Here is a 20,644-nt window from a genome sequence, read left to right as displayed (position 1 = left end):
ACTCGCTAAATTTACGACCACAGAATTACCATAGAGGACACTTTTTGAGTTTAACACGGGTTCTTATGGGGTACAGATTTGCAATACCTGTTGAAATTTCAGTGTTGCCGGTAGAAAGATATTTCCCGTTATTCTATTTTTCATGGGGCACTATTTTCCAAAAATTCTATATGTAAGCATCAGCAAATCAGTGTGATTAGACAAAAAGAATTTTACATATTTGATAAATTGATGGATACACTGACATTCCAACAAATTGAACAGAATTTTGAATGTTCAAAAAGTGTCCTTTCTGGTTATTCTGTAGTCTGTACTTCTGACACTTCTGTAATCTGTAGTACGACGATAACTTCAGTTGGCGCGTGACAAGTTATCGGATTTATAATCTCGATATATTCAAAAACTTAAACTGAAATGTTTGGTATCCTGAAAAGTCATTAAGCGTATTGGATTATTTTTAATATCCGTATAGACTTTAGAAAATCTTAGTCAAGTGCATCGGACTACGACGATGAGTAACGTGGGCACATTTGCGGAATTTATCGGTAGCAAGGTAAATAAGGTGAGATGGAAGCCAGATGACCTGATGGCATCGACAATGTTTGTTACCGGTTCATGGGACAACGAAAAGGTGAGATTTATAGATTGGTGTGTAGATTTATATGAACGAGCGTTTCATTTATATTATTCCTCTTACAGGACAACGCATTGGATTTGTGGGAACTGACTTCAGAAAACGAAAATTATGCCAAAGATTTCCCTCCAAAACTTTTGGATCGTGTACAGCAAAACGGAAATGTTACACAAATTAGAGTATGCATAATTTATTAGTATTATTCACATTAATAACAGTTTGTAATGTTTGATAAAGTGTAAACTAGTGAAGTCTTGATAGAAGATGAAATATTCTTATTCCATCACTCGTACATATATTAGATGTAAACTCTAATTTTTTCTTATTATTGATGTTAAAGAATTTAATAAATTATCGATAACTTATTTACAGTTATTGATATTTTAAATTATTTATTTATTTAATAACAATAAATGTTATACAGTTTTTATAAGATTAATTAAATATTATTTATTGTTGTTTCTAGTTTTTAGACAACAAGTTTGTAGCTGTTAGTACTGACAATGGATCAGTTAAAGTATATCGTATCATTGGCGAGAATGAAGATTCTAATATTCGTCTTAATGAAGTCATGGCTTGGGAAACACTGCATTCATTTGGGTAAGTTAATAGTTTTATTTTACTTTGATTTTTGAATCATTTATACATGTTATAGAAATTATATTGAAAAGTTATCATTTCTAAATTAATAATTTTAATTAGAATATAAATACCTATGAATTAATGCTGTGATTTAATTTTCCTTTATCTAGTATGACTTGAATTTAATATATTATTATTTACAGTAAAGGACAGAGATGTTCTTGCAAGGATCTTGCTGTATGTAACTATACATTGGCAACCGTTGGTGATGATTATAAACTTAATGTCATATCATTAAACACTAAACAAATTCATCAAGTTTTAGGTAAGTTAATATTTTATTAATATGCGTTGATTTAATTTGTTACATATTATTTTAATGATTCAAAAATTTTAAATAAATATTTACATGAAATATGGATGTTTAATTATTTAGAAGGCATAAGTAGCTCACCTTTAACGTGCATTTGTTTCTTAACTGATGCTGAAGTTCTATGCTGCAATTCACTAAGCCAAATGAAACTTTGGGATTTACGAGTTGCTACAAGTAGTATAACTGCCAACATCAATAATTTCACTCAGGTAATATTAATAATAATTATGTTATTTTTTACACAAAATATTTTATTCATCTGGATTTTAGACTCAAGTTCCAATAACATGTGTTGCTCAACATCCTAGTCAAAAGCATTTTATTTTCACTGGTTCTGAAGAAGGAGATGTTGGCGTTTGGGACATGAGAACTAACAGCTTATTAACTACTATGAGTAGTGGTGATGCATCATCACTTACTGAAATAGCATTCCACCCTTTAGAACCGGACCATTTGTTTACATGTTCATTTGGAGGAAGATTATTACAATGGAGTTCTAAAAAATCTTATATGTGTCGTATTGACCCAGGTATATAGAATTGTACATGGATATTAAAACTAATAAGATAATTAACATATTTTTATGACACATAATAAAAAAACAATTATGTGATATAATTTTTTTTTATGTATTTTAAATCAAATTATGTTGATTTTCAATCGTAATATTTAAAAATAAAGTCTTAATCTGTCATAGAATATTTATGTTAAAATTAAAACAAGATAACCTATTATATACAATAAGTTTGTTAAACAGGTGGAAAAAGAGCATAAAAAGTACAAATCTTCAAATTGTATACAGTCCTGGGCGTCCCCCAAACATTTTTATAGGGGGGGGGGGAAATTAATTTAAAAAATAAACGAAGATTTTTTTATATATTTTATTTATAATACATTATTATGTTTTGTCATTATTACATTTAAGTATTGTTATTATACATTTTATTTATAGAATATTATTATTTTTTGTTATTATTACATTAAATTATCACAATTAGGTAATATATTTAAAATTCTTGAGGGGTAAGTACCCTATCTTGCCTCCCCTGGGGTCGCCCATGTATACAGTTGTCGTATCAGATTAAGCACTTGATATACAAAATAGTATTGACTGGGTAACAATCATAATTGCTGCTGACCACTAACCTCAAAAAATTGTCTATGTAGCTAGGCCTAGTTTTGCCCATGATAAGAATTAAAACATTGATGAATGACGTAGTTTTGTAATTTTAATTATAATATAATTAATTTATGTTTTAGGAGATATGGAATATTCAAATTTTTGGGTGAACACAGACAAGGTAAAAACACGATTGTCAATCAATGATGTAATACAACCAATTTATATGCCAATAAACTCATTGGATATACAAAAACAACAACTTATTTGTGGTGCTGACAATGAAGCAGTTTACTTTCAACGTAATCTTAAGCTTTGAATTTAAATATAATTTAAAAAAACACATTATTTAAAAAAAAAATCATTAATTAGTTTATTTAAGTTTCAATATGTTAATAAAAATAAATTAAATTACTTTTCTTAAAATTGTGTAGGTTGTTTTTAACATAGGAATATTCAAATAGTTAAACTTTTTCCTTTAATTATTAAAAATAATCTTGTTCTATAAACATATTGAAATACATTGAGATTGATATTTATAACGTTAAAAGTTATGAATGTGACTATAACTTAAGTATGTATCCTAAGACTATTTTAATTCTAAAATTTACTTTTATAATAATACTAATTATTTTATACTATAATGTTTTAACTTAAGTATTTATTATCTCTAAACAATTTTTAGTTCATAGAAAATTAATGACATACGTTATTTTTGAGATGATAAAAAACGTAATATATTACACAAGTATTTCAAGTCCCCTCAAAATATATTTATTTTTTTAAGTTAATAAGTTTTAATATTATGTATTATTTAATTATATATTCTGAGAAATGAGTATATTGATTTTAAAATCACAGTTTTTTTTACAGAGACATTTTTACAGTAAAAGTATATGTTTTCTGGTGAGAAAGTAAATCTAGTTTGTACTGTTTGTAGTTTATGAAGAGGATCAAAAACATTTTTTATTCTGTCAAAAATTTTAAAATTTAGTACTAAGTTCCTTTTAAATTTTTATCATAGATATTTAAAAGTAATAATGTATAAGCATAATTATTAATGAATGTTTAAAGTTTAAATTTTGACAAAATTCGTCTAAATCATGAGAATTTGAAAATTATTGTGTTATGAAAAATGTATTAAGTGTTCAATTTTTATAGCTAAAGCATGACAATTTAATGCAACGTTCATCATAAGTAGTTCATTATTTTATATTGAAATGAACAAATCTAAAAATGTAAAAAAAATTTGTTATAAACATTTTAGTTCAAACTTGATCAACATTTTCAAATTTTAAATGAAGAATATAACGATTGTTATTTTGTTTGTAATTCAAAATTATTATCATAAGCAATCAACTTTTTTTAAACATTCATATTTTGTTCAAGTTAAGGAACATACTCGGTGGCGATCAGTTTTCATGAGATGAGGTTGTCAACATCCATTTGTTATATGTACTTGTCATTATTTAAATGTGTGTCGTATAATTTAGCCAAAACTCTGGGCATTAATCGGTATAACAAGAAACTTTTATTTATTGGTATGGCGTGTAATAATCATTATTTAATTAAAGAAATAATACATAATAAATAATTGGTAATAATAAACATAAACGAGCAAAATATTTAAATAAAATGAAGGTAACAGAATAGGTAGAATTTAGACATTGATATTATAATATAGTGGAATTTGTAGAAAAAGAGCAATTTTTTTTTTTTTAAATGTTGCAAGAATTTGGTACACCTATTGGAGATGAATGGGTACCTACGACAATGTTGTGTTAGGTACAACTCGTATTTAGCGACCTGAATGAAACTTATTCCTGGTGGTCACCAGCTTAAAGAATATGTTGAATTCGTTGAATACGAAAACTTCATACTAATTTGAAGTCGAGTTTCATCGAGTCGCTTACTGATACGTACCTACGCTAGTTTGAAACAGTTAATAAGAGCTTAGAGCATTGTAGTGTTCCTTCGATTGAGTTGGCTGTAGTGCATTTGACTATAAATTTAAATGGCATAGATAAAACAATAGAAAAGTCAATGTTAATCAAGTAATTTTTTTCCTATTATTTTAGGGCTGGGGTTATCTAAAATATATTGTTTATTAAATTTTAGAACTTCAATGGGTAATAATGGTATTGTGTTAATATAAATACGCGAGTTTGGAACGATCCGCAGTCCCGTCGTCGTTTCCTTTTGCGTGTTTTTACCGCCCTTACGACGGTCTTAGAATAGGTGATCATAATAGTTGTTATAATTATAATATCTTAACAGATAGGCACAGATAGGTATCTGCATTCTACATATTATTTTATTAATTAGTTTAAAAATAATAAACCCTTGTATAGATTGTTAAAATAATGATGAAAAAAATCATTAGTTGGTAGGTATTTATATGATTTTTATTAATCGTTGTACAAATAATTGAAACAACAACACCAGTGAAAGCTGATGACGTTTAAAAGAAAATTGCCAATTATTTAATAAAAGTTTTAAGTTTAGAATACGTTCACAGGTTAGTGGTTACCCAGATTACTATTCTGCAGTCTCGCGCGGATCTAATTATATGTTTGCATTTAAGTCGTGGTGTCCGGTATACAAAGGATATTATATACTACACATACCTATTTCATAACATATTAACTGACTGCATATTATTTTGATGGTGGTAGGTATTCAAAAGTGAAAACGAGAAAGAAATTACAACTTTAGTGGTGTGGATGGTGTCAATGTTGAAGTGATTTGAAGACAAAGTTTTAAGGCAGAGTCAGAAAAATTGCTTATATGTGTTTGTGAGATTCTTGAGTTTTTTTTGTAAATACGATTTATGCGGAAACTTGAGTTAATTTGTCTAGTTTCAGTTATTATAATTGAAAATTTTATCCATTTTAACTCCGAAATTATTTACAAATTTTCATAATTAAGTTATAATTAGAACGTGGATATCTGTGCAATTGCATATTTTTTCCCTTTTACTTTTTTGGATTTTTGTCAGTTATCTTTAACAATTTGAATCTAATGGTGAATTTTTTTTTTGCATATTTAATTTTTATTGCATATTAAAGCAAAATTAAAGGAAAAAAATTGTGTAAAATAACATTTTTTCAAGAAGAAATATTAAAAATAATTTTTTTGGCATTAAATAATAACCAGAGCGCGGATTTATATGCTGCAATTGCTTATTATTTTCTTTTTCACTTTTTTAGATTATTTTTTTAGTTATCTTCACGAACCATAATAATTTGAATTTATTGGTAAAATGTATTTGTATATTTTTACAAAATTCAAAATATATTGCATATTAAAACGAATTTTTTTTATATTCTTAGTTTATTTAAGTAATTAATTATTGTAAGTTGTTTAATTTGTAAATTTTATATATATAAAAAAAAAAATAAAAATATTTTTTCATATTTTATAATTTTTACTGCATATTATATGGTATATTTCAATACTTTTTAGTGCATAATAATCCGTGCTCCAAGACGCTCTAGTCATAATGTTAAAAACAAAGTTTATACAATTAAAATATGTGTTTACGTATTTTCAGTATTTTTCTACTACTATGAGTTGTACTCATATTACTTAATAATATATAACTTATGAGGAATTTATGAGAAATCTTATTTTAAATTTTAAAGTACCTATTCGTCAGAGTATAAAAACATGGACAAACATTTTAAGAAAATTAATTTAAAGCGAGCAAGTAGGTACTCTGATGTACATTAGTATACTCTGTCATTCAAAAAGTCACTTCAATATGTTTGTTAAATCGATAAATCATTGTTTACGAAAAATGAACCTGAGTAAAGACAATATTCTGCTACCTAGGTACCTTATTACTATAAGTATATATTATATTATATTTATATATTTCTATGAAAGTAATATTTTTTATTATTAGTAATTTGATAGGTTGATTTAATTTTGCTGAAAATATCATATTTGAAAATGTAATAATATACTTTAAAATTTTTAAGTAATCATAAATATTATTTTTATTTCAATTAGGTACAACAAAATAACTGAAGTCGTTATTCATTGTTTAAATATCTAATTTTATTCAAATTTAAACTTAAAATATCTGTAAAAAATGTTGTTACTATATTTTTTAGTTCTACGTTACAGTATAATATAAATTATTCATGAGAAAGTTAGCATTACACTTTTAAACTTTTTGGCGGAGCGAACATTATTGATCGATATCTATAGAAAAAGCAAACTAAAAAAACTAATAAAATTTTTATAAAAAGCACAAAGCGAGTCAAACTGTTTTTAAAATGACACCATATTATGTTGTAAAAGCCTATATCAACATTTGGCGAAAATCGTAAGTATCTATACTGTTATTCATTTTTGAATTACACTAGAACAAACTAAATTTTGGCTTCGGTTGTCTAAAATTGGCGGCGAGTAAAAATTTTCGTGTTTTTTTCTTAATTTTGTTTTTTTTATTTTCCGATCACCCAGACAATAATTAACACTAAGGATTTCGAGCATAAACGGACTCGTGCGTTTTTGGCTTCTCACAAAGTCGTCATATTTGTTGTACCTAATCATTTCAAACGCGCTCTATACATAAGTAGGTACCGATATATAATACTGTCATTGTAGTGATATTAATTTGAAGTCGACGAGAGGTCGAGAACCGCGGTTACGGGAAACCGCAGCCGCGGTATTTCGTAGGTAGATACGTGTTTCAGTGTTTGCGCTACACACCCGTCCGAGAAGAACGAGTGACGATGGCGCGCGTAAATGTCTTGGCGGCAGCGGGTGCGGCCGCGGACGAGAGCTAAACCTCGTGCGAATCGATCTGCAGGCCCGTCGCGGCGACAGACTAGGCCAACGCACACGAAACACCAGCGCCGGATAATTTTCCTGGGCGTGTACGGTATTTATTGTAACTGCATCATCTCTGTCGACCGTTATACAAATGACTCGCAAACGTCCACAGCCGTGTAATAATATACCTATTATGCGGCAGGGTGTTTTCCGGCGTGGGTGGTTACGTACAGATACAAAACGCGACGTCTCGGAGAACAAACTCGCGAGTCTGCACAGACGGGCACGTCTGCGGGGCACGAGTGTGTGCCTGTTGGCTGTTATTATGATATATTTTGACAGTGACACGGAGAACGCGTGCACGCAACCGTGTTTGTTTTGGTGCCCATCGATAATTTAGTTATTACGACATTAAAATGTTAATATTATGTAGATGACCGTATTGTATACACAGTTTTTCGTCGGGATCGATCAGGTCGCGCAGAAACGTAATGATGTGTTTTGACACCGTAACTGTCCCGTGATATCAATGTGCATCGGTGATCCCTTGCGCGCGTTCTGCGGTCCGGTTCGGTTTGGAGTGAAATTCATCTGTTTGTTTCACTTCGTACCGATTGCGACCGGTTACATCGCACGGTTCGTGCGTAATTCGATAAAAAGAAAATAAGCCCAAACGATCAAAGTTATTAACCCGGAAAAACGTCTCTCTGTAGAACTGTATATATATATATATATACGTAGGTATATGCCCTAATAATATGTAATATTTGAATGGTTTCGTTAAAAAAAAAAAATTCAATTGAAGGTTCCAGTGAGGTTTTGGTTCTTATTAAATATATTTTAAAAGTATTTCGATGTTAGAACTGTTTCTTTGATAATTTTTCAATAATGCTGCTAGGGAATACCGCGTGCTATACGAGTAAATACGTAGTACGAGATTGGGAAATCACGTCCGATGTAATGTCGTTATTGTTGTGACATCTTCGCTGATGAGAGACTAGAGAGTATACATAAAACCAATAATTGGTTAAAGTAGTAAAATTATTTTATTTAACAATCAGATGATAAGTATTTACGTATTAGTGGCGAACCCAGGGGGGTGGACCCCTAGTCCGGACCCACTTTCCCTTGGCTTATGTCATAGTAGGTATTTATTTTTATTTTTTAAAGTTACCCTGAAATTTTCATCAAAATTTATCGATTAGATTGATTATTAGATTTGGTATTTTGTTAATAACAAGTCGAATTTGATGCATAGATAAAATCAATATTAAGATTAATGTCTAATGACTATACGATAATAAATTTAACTGGTATAATAATAATAATTATTGACATACATTTAAAAATGTAAAAATATGTATATTAATTAATATAATTTTGTTTATTAAGCAATACAATGTATGTATTATTTAAATAAAAGAACAGAAAAACAGTAGATAAATAATTTTTTTTGGGTTCTCCCCCCCCCCCCCCCCTGAATAAATCCTGGTTGCGCCACTGTTACGTATAGTGAAGTTATCGATATAAAATGTATGAACGTATTGGATATAGGTATTATTGGGCTAATATACACTGAAAACCAAATCTATTGCGTCTACGATTGGACGATATTTGTCTGGGAATGACTTATTGAATAAATTCGAAAAATCAAACTGTTATTCGTTATATTCTGTATTTATCAAATAAAATACAACTTATCTACGTTCAAAATAAATCCTTTCGCAACGAAATACGAATTTTTTCCTTTTTCACGTTGAGATCTGTAATTTTTACTCAATGGACATTTACAAATAATGACATCCATAAAATTCGTAGTGAAATAATATTTTAACAAAAAACAAATAATATCGAAACGTTATCCAACAGTTTTTCCAGTGTTCGGTTCGAGATAAATATAATATATTTATCGTCCGGCAAACCTCGGAGTCCAATATTTTTTGTTCACACTTGTACGCGTGGTATCGTAAAAGTTTAATCCGTCTACGATTATAATAAACTGACGAAACGGCGAAAGCTCAACATGCTCAACTTTGACACTAGGCGTACTTTTAACTGTAGGTACCTTGTATTTTCAAAAGAGAGAGGAGGGTATATTTTCATTTTATTTCTGTCGGCCGAGTCCGTTTTCTTCGATTATTTTATCGTACAGTTGGCGGTGTTTTTAAGCTTGCCGACGGGGTCGCACTGGCACGTGGGCGCGCGCACCCACTTTCCGCGGCCGACCCCCTCGGCGAATGCAGCGCGTCACGCGGCGTCCCCTCTGCCACCACACACGGTGCAGTCGAGGGTCAGGTAAAGCGCGTCCCGTTGTCGTCCACGGTCAGGCCGTGTGCACCGTCGTCTCGAAGCCGTCGGTACATCAGGGGATCCTTGTCGTAGGCCGGTTGGTCCGATATAGTCAGTCAGTCAGTCGGTCAGTAGGTCAGAGGTTGAGGCTGCACCGTTGTTAGTATGGCGTCGCAGTATGAGGTGCCCCGCGAGGCCAGAGGCCCGCGCTGCGGCAGCGCTCGGCCTCGCGTCGACCCCGAGGCGCTCGGCGAGGTGGACCCGGAACACTATCCGGATCCCAAGGACTCGACCAACAGGATACGAGGCAAGTCGGACCTCATCGAACTGATATTTGGGTCCGTTGACCAAGAGCTCCTGACCGTCAAGACGTTCTACTTTTTCTTTTACTCGGCGTTCGGGTCCCTGTTTCCGTTGATGGGCGTTTACTTCAAGCAGATGGGCATGAATCCTAGCCAGTGCGGTCTGCTCATCGGGTCCCGGCCGTTCGTCGAGTTCCTGGCTGCCCCGTTCTGGGGAGGTCTGGCTGACAGGTAATAAATAATTGTTAATAATTAATACCGCGCAACTCGCGACCCCGATTTATTTTGAAATTTCCTATTACAATCATAAATCATTTTTAAACCGGGTTTTAATACCGCAATCCCATTGACTTATTTACACTAAATCGTATATATATATATAGACGACATTTTTTAAAAATTCCCAAAATAAAAATATTATTTAAGTATTGTTATGCGGCGCGTGTATGACCGCCGCCGCCGTTAAGTGTGGAAACGGCTCCAATCGATTTTTACCCGTTCCTCCCCACCGTCAACCGAGTGCGTTTTTCGACCCACATACACCCTCACCACCGCACATCTGGTACTCACGTAGACGTCGAAAATCCGAGACGATAATACTCGACTCTTCCGATTCCGGAACTCATTAAGGAAAACGTTCCTAATCCTTTCATCAACTTGAAGCAATTGGACAATTTCGTCCAACAAGTGTATATAATACTGTTATTATAATGATAAATGTCCAGTTACGTTTTCCGAGATTTCAAGGTCAAACCGGGGGGAGGGGGATCAGCAATATTTAAAAGGGATTCTAAAATATGTAAATTACGCATTGCGTAGGGTAATTGGAACTGGAAAATCTATACAATCTTTTCCACTGTTTGGTAGAAAGCTTAAAGATTTCCTTCAATCACCCTAAATTTATCGTTTGTGTGTATTTAAATTGTTTGGACACGCAATATTATGATGTGATGTAAATTGGGTTAACGAGCACACCAGACGGTGTAACGTTTAAATGTTTAATATATGTGCAATGGTTAAAATGTAATTGTTTCGGAAACGAATAATGTGTTTGCTTAAAAATGGTATTGCCAGTTGCCACCGATAGATAATACGCTTGTCATACGGTTCATAGAAATGGCTCACGAAAGAATTTATTGAGCTGTATGATTTAGTTGATTTTAACCTCTATAATAGATAAATCTTTACTTCAATGCACCTATGGCTATATTTTTAAGCTTTACGTCTTACGACAATTACTAATAATCTATTTATGCATAGTTATTGCTGATAGTCTTACGTTGTGATACTAATACATACGTTAAGGTATAATCAAACGGCTGAAAGGATTCAAAAATATCTTATTAATGCACTGTTACTCATTTATACTTTGTGTTAGGTCGAACAGAGTAAATGTTGAATAGTTATTTAATAGTCCAATGATTTCGTTTAATGGCCTCATTGTATAATCGTCACAATTATGTTAGTAGTAATTCAATTCCATTGATTAAAAATATGTATAATACTAATGAACATAAATTAATTTTAAGGTACAATTGCAATAATTTATTATTCAAGTATAAAAAAAAATTATTTAGGGTTTTTTTAATTGTATCGAATCTTATTTTATAACACCGTCTGCGTTTGTCACCGATAAAAATATATTAATCTAAAAATTAAAAAAAATTATGACGGGTTACATGACATGTTGATTAATTTAATGATTCAATAAAATTTAATGAACCAATCGCGAATCACTAAATCATGTTTAAGGGCCGTTTAAAGGATTCATTAAATGTTTAGTGATTATTCATGTAATCCGACATTTATGCTTTAATGCAGTCGGAACTTCTGTATAGATCCTACTTTAAAATAATTTTATCTAATAGTTTAGTATGTAGTGTAAATTTATCGATATTAGATTGTTACTTATGAATTATAATCTGGAATTATATACATTTATCATATTAAAGCCGATTCAATGAAGAAGTTTATTTAAAATATATGTAATGCTGTTATTGTAGAGAGGAACTTTATCCTACATCATTTTCATTTACGTTATTATTATTATTTATTTTTTTTTGTACTTTTTATGCGTTTTTTAAGCATACAATATTGATTACAGTAAATTTATATTGTATGGCTGAAATATTTATAAGTAAAAATTCTCTGCGTTATGCAGCAATATATTCTAGATTAAAAATGAGTAACGCACTAATACATCTTCAATAAACATTATAAATTGATTTACTTTAAAGGAAATTTCAATGGAAATTCGAAATGAACATTCGATAACCACCGCGTTTTTTTTTTGATACTCAATAATTTAAAATAAATATTTACAAATCTTTTTTTAATATAAAAATATATCATAAGATAGAAATAGAATTCATATATTACGTAAAATAAGTAAAATACACTATGTGATATATTGATATTTAATATTAGTACCTAATCGTATGTTACTTAAATACCTATTGCAATTAAAATTTAATTTTACATTGAAAATTTTATACTTTTAGTGTGACAGAAAATCGATTTAAATAAATATTTTTGAGTAGCGATGCATTCATATCAGTACGGTATATTAAAGTTTAATTTTTTCAACAATACATAATTTAAATAATACAAGCGTAGTAAATTATTTACTATTCATGTACGTGTCATGTAAAATGATGAAATAAATCATGTTATTGATTTATTTCTGATTCCATAAATATATATAATTAAATTTGATTATGCTTTATTATAGTTTCAAAATTATTATTACTTGTTTACAATGAAAAAAAAAGCTAGTTATAAAAAGAAAATAATACCTTATCAATCTCACTATTTAGCATAATATTAGGTGATGTGAAAACAAAAATAAACTGAACATCACTGCGGTGAACTCAACAGAAACTTATGGCCTATAACCAGAAAATTCAGTAACTGTAAATCTGACTACAATTTTCAAGACCACAAAATGTTATTTAATAAATGGCCATGTAATTTTAACTGTAATAGCCACGTAATGGTTTTATTTATTGTCTCAAGTTTCAGAAGCTTTTATATTATTAATGATGACATCCTACTGTGACTAGTGTTTAATACAAACCCTCGTGAGACTGGTGGACATCATTTTTCACGTTTATCATGTTTGTCATACACGTATATATTATATAGATAGTCATATACTTTATAGTGATGTTATTTTCTATTTTTTTACATTTATAATAAATATATGAATTATCTAATATAATAAACCTATATGCTCTGCGCTTAAAGCTTAGACAATTTTAATAATCGCAAATACTTTTAAACCCTCTGTTGATGACACATGGATTTGAAAGTGATACGATTATGAATAAAATATGTTTGTGACATAATATAACATTTTATCAATAGATAAATACTTAAGCGATATTGCGATTTTTTGTAGATGGCGTAAGGGTAAAATGTTGTTATTGGCTTCGCTTTCGTGTTGGATTATTTTTACGTTACCGTTGGGATTCATACAGCCACCCGCCACAAGATGTATTGTGAAAAAAAACGCGTCCACTTATATGCTGGAAACGCCTATGGCACCTAAAGTGTACAAGCGAGACGTATCTTCGGTGACGGATTTTATTAAATACGATCAAGATATCAACGACTTTGAAGTACCGGATTTGTCCACGCCTGTGATACGTCGGACTCGTGGCGTGCGACCGAGGTTTACGGCTGGTCGGTCTCCATTGGACGTGAAATTCGCTTCCAACTACAACGAGAAACAGCACTACAATTTGGTTATGCCTATTTACAGCCATATCGTGTACACGATAGAAGTAAGTACCTAAACTAATCCGATAAAACAAGATAATTGAAATTATATCAGGATTTTTTTCACCATGAAACTCGGTTCATTTTTGTTATTTATAATTAGTTTGAAAATCTTCACGCATCCTATTGAGTATATAGAAGTATATAATTCATTTAAAAAGTTCAAACAATGTATTCAATACTATTTAAAGTTATGAAGATTTATGAAAAACCATCATTATATTATAATATATTTTTATAAGCCGTAATACATTATTGTGACAAGCGACAGCACAATAGTTATATGCTTTTCTATCACTCATTCAATCTTTTCCATCTTTTATCTAATAGCCGATACATGCAATTCCATTAACAGAAATAAAACTCAATTATCACTATTTAGATAGCAGAGATGTTCATTATTTATATTTTATACTAAATTGTGAAAACATTTTGTTCTTAAATCTCTATTGCGACTGGCGTTAAAACTTAATATCTTCCATGCTATCAAATTTTAATTATCTAGCAAAAATTATAAGACTCTTGACCTTATATATCAAGTGATATTTGACTATTTGAGTACCTACTTACTACATACTGAAAGGTGTAACAACTCGAATACGAATACATAATTAAATGTCTTTGTGTTATTGGAAACACTGTACTTACTTAAGTGTTAGTTTTTAGACTTTTGTTACCTAGTTTCCTTTTTCATTATTTATTTTATATGATCAATTTTTGATAAAACCATTAAGAGGTTATTGTAACAATTTATTTTATTTATTTAACTAATAAATAATAAATATCTGAATTTTATATACTATAATACCAAAAATTGTATTAAGATTAATTTTACAACTAGAGTATTGTTATAAAACGTTATACCTATATATATTTTATATGCTTACGTATTTTATTCCTATATAATTTTTTGAATGAAATATAAACATATTTATAAATATTTTTTTAATGATAACATGTTTTTTCAATTCATTGTACAAAGTAGAATATATTTCGAAGTACGTTGATAAATAACAATTGAAATTTAGACGCGTAGATAATGAGTTAATTTAAGTTTAGATGTGGACTGTTACAGAGGTACTTTTGCAAAATGTTGATCCATTACTATTTACTCGTTCTTAAAAAGTTTAAATACTTATAAGTTATAATTAATGAACTTCTTGTTCAACTTTTGATTTTTGTTGATCAAATATTTTAAATAATATTCTGTTTTGGAATATGAAATTAAAAATTTCAATCAAAAGAGTAAAAACTTAAAAAACAATAAAAATATTATTTTGTAAAGACTTAAAATAATTCAAAATATATATTTTAAAACCATTATAGTTTTCTAAAATAATGAGTGTCTACTGTCTATCTTATATTAAATGGATCATACTGTATGTAGTTAATAGCGTAGAATGCGTACATTTATTATTATTTTATTTTTACAAAAATGCCCAGAATATGTAAATTAGACAAGTATACTATCTCCTTCTTTCTAAAAACGTAAACAGTACAATTAGACTAAAGGGTAAATATCAATTAATCAAAAAAATAACTTTTTTGGACGATTTAATGGAATTCAATTGGATCAAATTATAAAAATACATAGGCTAAATATGGTGGCTGTTAACCATAGTTTATATTATGTTGTAGGTACAGTGTAAAGTGTATATAAATATAATAATTGTACGCATATATTATAATGCTAATTTTTTCCCTTTTTCAGAGATGTATTTAAATAGGGATTAAGTAACTAAGTACTTGATAATTTTAATAATATCAAACTTTTATAGAAACATTCAAACAATTTTAATTTATGCTAAAACAATTTGACATTTAAGATTTGGAAATAGGAAGTTGTATAATATGTACTTACTTATACCTATATATATATATAAATAGAATACCAAACCACCATTCAACACTGTCAGTTCTGAGCTCGTGAAAAATTTAAGTCATTTGTAAAATTGATTCAGATGGGATTTTCTGCCCAGAAAGTGAAAAAAACTTTTATAATAATATCTATCATTAATTTTGTTTTTTCGAGTGATATAAAATCATTCATCAATAGTTCAAATATAAATTATACGATAATATCTAAATACATTTTTTTTAAATTTTGTTCTATAACAGTAGCACTTACCTATGTTAAGGCATAACTATACTATACTATACTATAATATAATGCATATAGTTTTGATATGAAATGAAACAAAATTGATTTTCCGTCACATCACTAGCGAAACACTATTTTTTGTTGCAGGATATTGAGAAAGTGTTTTTTCTGCTATTACTTTTAGTCATGATAGGCGAGTTCTTCAGCGCTCCAGCCATCACATTGGCTGACTCGGCCGTAATTACACTGTTGGGCACGGACGCTGATAAATACGGACACCAAAGAATGTTTGGGTCATTGGGTTGGGGCTTGGCCATGTTTTTCGTAGGCATAGCATTGGACCATTCAACCGCATTTCCGGATCATCCGTGCGACGGACCGCAGGACCGCGAGAAAAACTACACTATTTGCTTTGCTACATTCTCTGTGCTTATGGGCGCCGCCCTGATCACAGCCACACAGATGAATTTCCGGTACGAAGACACGACGGTCGAACCAGAACAGACCGTAATGATGATGGAGAAGGGAGCGGCTCCGACGCGAGACGATTACCTCCAACAGGAATTGGCGCAACAGTTGAATCTACCGTCCTTAGCACCCAACGTTGTGGGTTTGCCACCCATGCCCCCTGATCTCTCGGAAGGCGGCGGTGGAGAGTCGAGCTTAAAGGTAAGTTGATAACCACCCCAAATTCTTGAGATTGTTTTTAAAAATACTTACAATAAATGTTATAAATATTTATCCTAATTTTAAAATGTAATAAATCAAAGATTACTTGATTAATAACAAAATGAATATATTTCACAAATAAAATAATTTGTTGCATGCATGTTCTGAAAAATGCTCTTGTTAAAATATTCATGAATTTATGAAATAGTATACTAACATTATTTAATTTTATTTAAAATTTTTATTACTTATAAATATATATATATATATATATATATATATATATATATATATAATTTTAAGGCTTTCATATTGTAAATCTAAAAATATTAGCGATTACTGATAACAGTGTACCTGTATAACATTAAATGTTAAATAAATATTTAAAAAATATGATGATAAATATCCGTTTCATATTAATTTAAAAATTTCGTTTAAACACAATATATTGTAATTCAAAGTTTTATTTTATATTTTAGAAATAAAAAAATATTTTTACTTTGTATACATTTTTAAAATGTAATTAATTTTTAGATACCTTATATTATAGAGACACACACCAAATTGGATAAAAATGCTTTTTAAAAGTATTTCAAATGAAAATTAGAATATTTGATGACAATAGTGTTACCAAAATGTTTTGAATACTACGAACAAGTATTCCAAGCATTCTTAATAATACATCAAGTATTATAGTCTTAGGAGTTTGGTTATTTAAATTCATCAAAATTTGTACAAAACATAACAAAATCATAACACCACAGAATTCAGTTCTGTTATTATTTTTTGATTCGTGGCTTACGATGAGCTCTATAAAGATATAAATACCTTGGAAACTATTCAGAATATAGAATTAAATAAATAGCTACAAAAAAGTATTAAAAATTAGTATTTAGTACTGTAGAATTACTGATACATATAGTCTTACATATTACAATAAAAATTACGATTATTTTAATCTCTCTTAAACATTAATTACTTATTAGTTATTATGGTATTATATTTCAGACTAAAATCTTCGCTCAAACAACTAAAAAAATTCCAGAATGGATTACGGTATTGAAATATTTCGCCAACTTGAAGTGTGGATCTTTTTTGTTCGTATCGTGGTTCATGGGATTCGGTATTGGACTGATATTTACGTTCCTGTTTTGGCACTTGCAAGTAAGTGAAATACCGCTAATGAATGGTTGTGATCCCTGATGTTAATTATTGATTTTCTTATAATGTATTATAACCCATGTTTAGGATTACGGCGGATCTCCGACGCTTTTCGGTGTGGCTTCAGTTATCAATCATATTTCTGAGATATTTGCGTACTTCTTCAGTTTCAAACTCATTCGTCAGATGGGGCACGTCAAAGTATGAGCAATTTAATATTTTACATTGATAGTATAGTTACCTGTCCTATTAGTCAAAATCGATTTATCGTGTTTAGGTATTGTGTCTAGGACTTGTCGGCAACATATTGCGTTTCTTGTATATCTCTTGGCTGAAGAACCCATGGTGGGTATTACCATTTGAGTTCATGCAAGGTAATTAATAACCTTAATTTTTATTAAAATTTTAAGTGACATATTTACTTAAGCAAAAGAACTACTATTGATTATTGTCATCGTTTAGTTATACCTGTTATAGAATATAATATTACTTTTTTAGGTATAACCCATGCTGCTGTCTGGGCGGCTTGCTGTTCGTATATAGCCCACAATACACCACAGCAGTTGAGAAGTTCGGCTCAAGGTGTGTTGCAAGGCATTCATCATGGATTGGGCAGAGGATGTGGTGCAGTTATCGGCGGATGGTTTGTCACGTACTTTGGTAAATGCACTATATTATTTTGCTAATTGTAATTAATATGAGATTTTTAAAAGTTCGACTTAAAATATAATTTTGTACAGGAACAACGACAACGTTTAGAGGATATGGATTCGTTTGTGCACTCGTCTTAGGAGCATTTATTTTTATTAATTTCTACAGGAAGGACACTGGGTTCGTGTCAGAATTACCTGTTGCCGAAGATCCTCATCAGGTGAATTATTCGTATATTTACAATTTCTTAATTTTAAGAAAATTTGTTTTGACTTATCAGTTAGTTTTGTTATATCAAAATTAGGTGGAATCTGATAGTTTATTTTGGGTAAATTGTTGAAATTAATAAAGTGGATGACTTTTGTTTACCTTTATTTTTATTACAATTCACTAGTTTACATAAACAACTATTTCGTTATTCAGTAAAATGTATTTTTACTATAAACATATTTATTTTCGTTATAAAACGACTAATGTCCTGCAGATCTCGAATTTTAACGATTTTCTAATTATTAAAATTTGTTGATTAATACTAATTATTTCTGGTAGAAATATAAATTGAAATAATTTTTATTCGGAGCTATTGTTTTCATTAATATACCTATATAGTTGATATTTAGATGATCTGCTATTTGTTGTTTTGGATACTGATCTCGGCTATTATATGATCATTAGATACTAGATTAATTGATGCAGGTACCTACTTAATGCAATTGAATTTTTGAAAAACTAATTGAGGAGTATGAACAAATAGAATTTGACTAAAATCTTTATAATATCATACACATTATTTGATATATTATGTTGGAGCTGATTATTTCTAAATAAATACGGACATATTTCTTTAATTTAATTTGATAGGCTTACATAAAATTTGTAGATTTATATAATATAATTTATATGAGATATGGTTATATTATAATCTGTGTTTTAAAGGTGGCTGAAGAAACAGCTCATTTAGCCCCACACGGCGTACCTAGTAATCCTTTGCCGAGAGGCTTGTCGAGTAACAAACTACAAGATCTGGCAACAGAAAACCATGGCTATGGCGCCACGCATACATCTGGCAGTAACTTAAATATTCCACAAGGTACTACCTACCTGTATATTGTCAATCGAAAACACTTGCGTAATTAGTAATATGCTGATTATTTGATATTTTATTGCAGGCACGACAAATCCATTCCGACAAAATAACGGCTACAAACAACCCATTAATCACGGCACCTCGTACACGGATGAGTGTATACAAAAACAATATACGGTACGTCTACACCTGTTAAAATTTTAAAAACTTAATATTAAATGAGATGAGATATATTAGAGACGAAATTATTATATTTCACTATGCTAGCTAAGTGTAATTCTAATTAAAAAATCTACACTCGCAGATCTTCAAAAGTTGTAACTACTTCGAAAAATCTTAGGATATTAACTTAAATTGATTTACAAAATCGAATCAGTTTTAGTATACTAAGAAATTTGTTGTTTGCTATGTATTAATGAGCCTACTATTTATTTTTTTTTTTTTATGAATAAGCATTTACAATATTTTGTCACTTATTAGCTGTATAAGTCAGACGACAAGTAATAATTCGTTTTAATTTTTAGATGTGCAATGACTTACAAAAACATTCGATAACTTCAGAATTGATGAGTCCAGAACCATTGAAAAGAAACTCACCATTATATCAATGGTAATTGTGATTCAGATGTACGCGATTCTTCTCCATTTGTTCTTCTGACGTACTGTCAGAGAATCGTTTTTTCTTAATAATGTTATTGACGCGAGAAGCAACGTGGCGTTGTTTTTTTCCTGTTTTTAGTACCTAACCTATGAGTAATAAAACAAGTTTGTTATTTTATGACTTTTGAGACTTAGCAATAATAATAATAATAATATTAACTAAAAAAATATAAAATACACATTAATACATTTTTACTTATATTGATACCTATATAAACGTAGCTAACATAATATGATTATTGTCTTTAGTGATTTTTTTTTTTTTTTTTGTTATTCCTATACATACCAAGCCTAAATATTGTTGACGAAAGTAATGTTATTTATGTATGGTCGGAGATTGCGCATAAAATTCCTGATTTGGAAAATGGAAACTATGTTATTGAAGTATGCTTTTGTGATAAGGTTAATTTATTCAATGTTGTGTTAAAAATATTATTATTATTATAATTT

The 20,644-nt window shown here is 29.8% G+C and overlaps 2 protein-coding genes across 2 annotated transcripts; both read left to right on the top strand.

Annotated features, from left to right (window-relative positions):
* The first annotated feature begins 265 nt into the window (after window positions 1–265).
* On the top strand, window positions 266–3,181 carry LOC112601088 (nucleoporin Nup43-like). Its single transcript, XM_025348514.1, has 7 exons — window positions 266–631; window positions 700–813; window positions 1,101–1,234; window positions 1,420–1,541; window positions 1,653–1,798; window positions 1,860–2,118; window positions 2,850–3,181. Exons 1-7 carry the CDS (start codon window positions 512–514, stop codon window positions 3,026–3,028), a joined length of 1,074 nt encoding a protein of 357 aa, XP_025204299.1. The 5' UTR covers window positions 266–511; the 3' UTR covers window positions 3,029–3,181.
* A 6,572-nt stretch (window positions 3,182–9,753) lies between these two features.
* Window positions 9,754–20,374, top strand: LOC112601094 (major facilitator superfamily domain-containing protein 6). Its single transcript, XM_025348522.1, has 11 exons — window positions 9,754–10,316; window positions 13,486–13,870; window positions 16,114–16,635; window positions 17,644–17,799; window positions 17,884–17,997; window positions 18,074–18,170; window positions 18,295–18,456; window positions 18,537–18,667; window positions 19,384–19,537; window positions 19,617–19,711; window positions 20,059–20,374. Exons 1-11 carry the CDS (start codon window positions 9,949–9,951, stop codon window positions 20,146–20,148), a joined length of 2,274 nt encoding a protein of 757 aa, XP_025204307.1. The 5' UTR covers window positions 9,754–9,948; the 3' UTR covers window positions 20,149–20,374.
* The last annotated feature ends 270 nt before the right edge of the window (window positions 20,375–20,644 follow it).

This window comes from Melanaphis sacchari, unplaced genomic scaffold (genome assembly GCF_002803265.2).
Source record: "Melanaphis sacchari strain LSU unplaced genomic scaffold, SCAv2.0 Contig74_pilon_pilon, whole genome shotgun sequence".
NCBI lineage: Eukaryota > Metazoa > Arthropoda > Insecta > Hemiptera > Aphididae > Melanaphis > Melanaphis sacchari.
Note: the sequence above shows the minus strand (reverse complement) of the source record. Positions and strands in the feature narration are given on the sequence as shown.

What these genes read in the sequence shown, in the direction of transcription:
- LOC112601088 (XM_025348514.1), top strand. Translation starts at nt 512, where the DNA reads ATGAGTAACGTGGGCACATTTGCGGAATTTATCGGTAGCAAGGTAAAT. An exon ending in GAAATGTTACACAAATTAGA is followed by an intron (nt 814 to 1,100) that starts GTATGCATAATT and finishes TGTTGTTTCTAG; the next exon opens with TTTTTAGACAACAAGTTTGT. An exon ending in ACAAATTCATCAAGTTTTAG is followed by an intron (nt 1,542 to 1,652) that starts GTAAGTTAATAT and finishes TTAATTATTTAG; the next exon opens with AAGGCATAAGTAGCTCACCT.
- LOC112601094 (XM_025348522.1), top strand. Translation starts at nt 9,949, where the DNA reads ATGGCGTCGCAGTATGAGGTGCCCCGCGAGGCCAGAGGCCCGCGCTGC. An exon ending in GTGGAGAGTCGAGCTTAAAG is followed by an intron (nt 16,636 to 17,643) that starts GTAAGTTGATAA and finishes ATTATATTTCAG; the next exon opens with ACTAAAATCTTCGCTCAAAC. An exon ending in TCCTGTTTTGGCACTTGCAA is followed by an intron (nt 17,800 to 17,883) that starts GTAAGTGAAATA and finishes ACCCATGTTTAG; the next exon opens with GATTACGGCGGATCTCCGAC.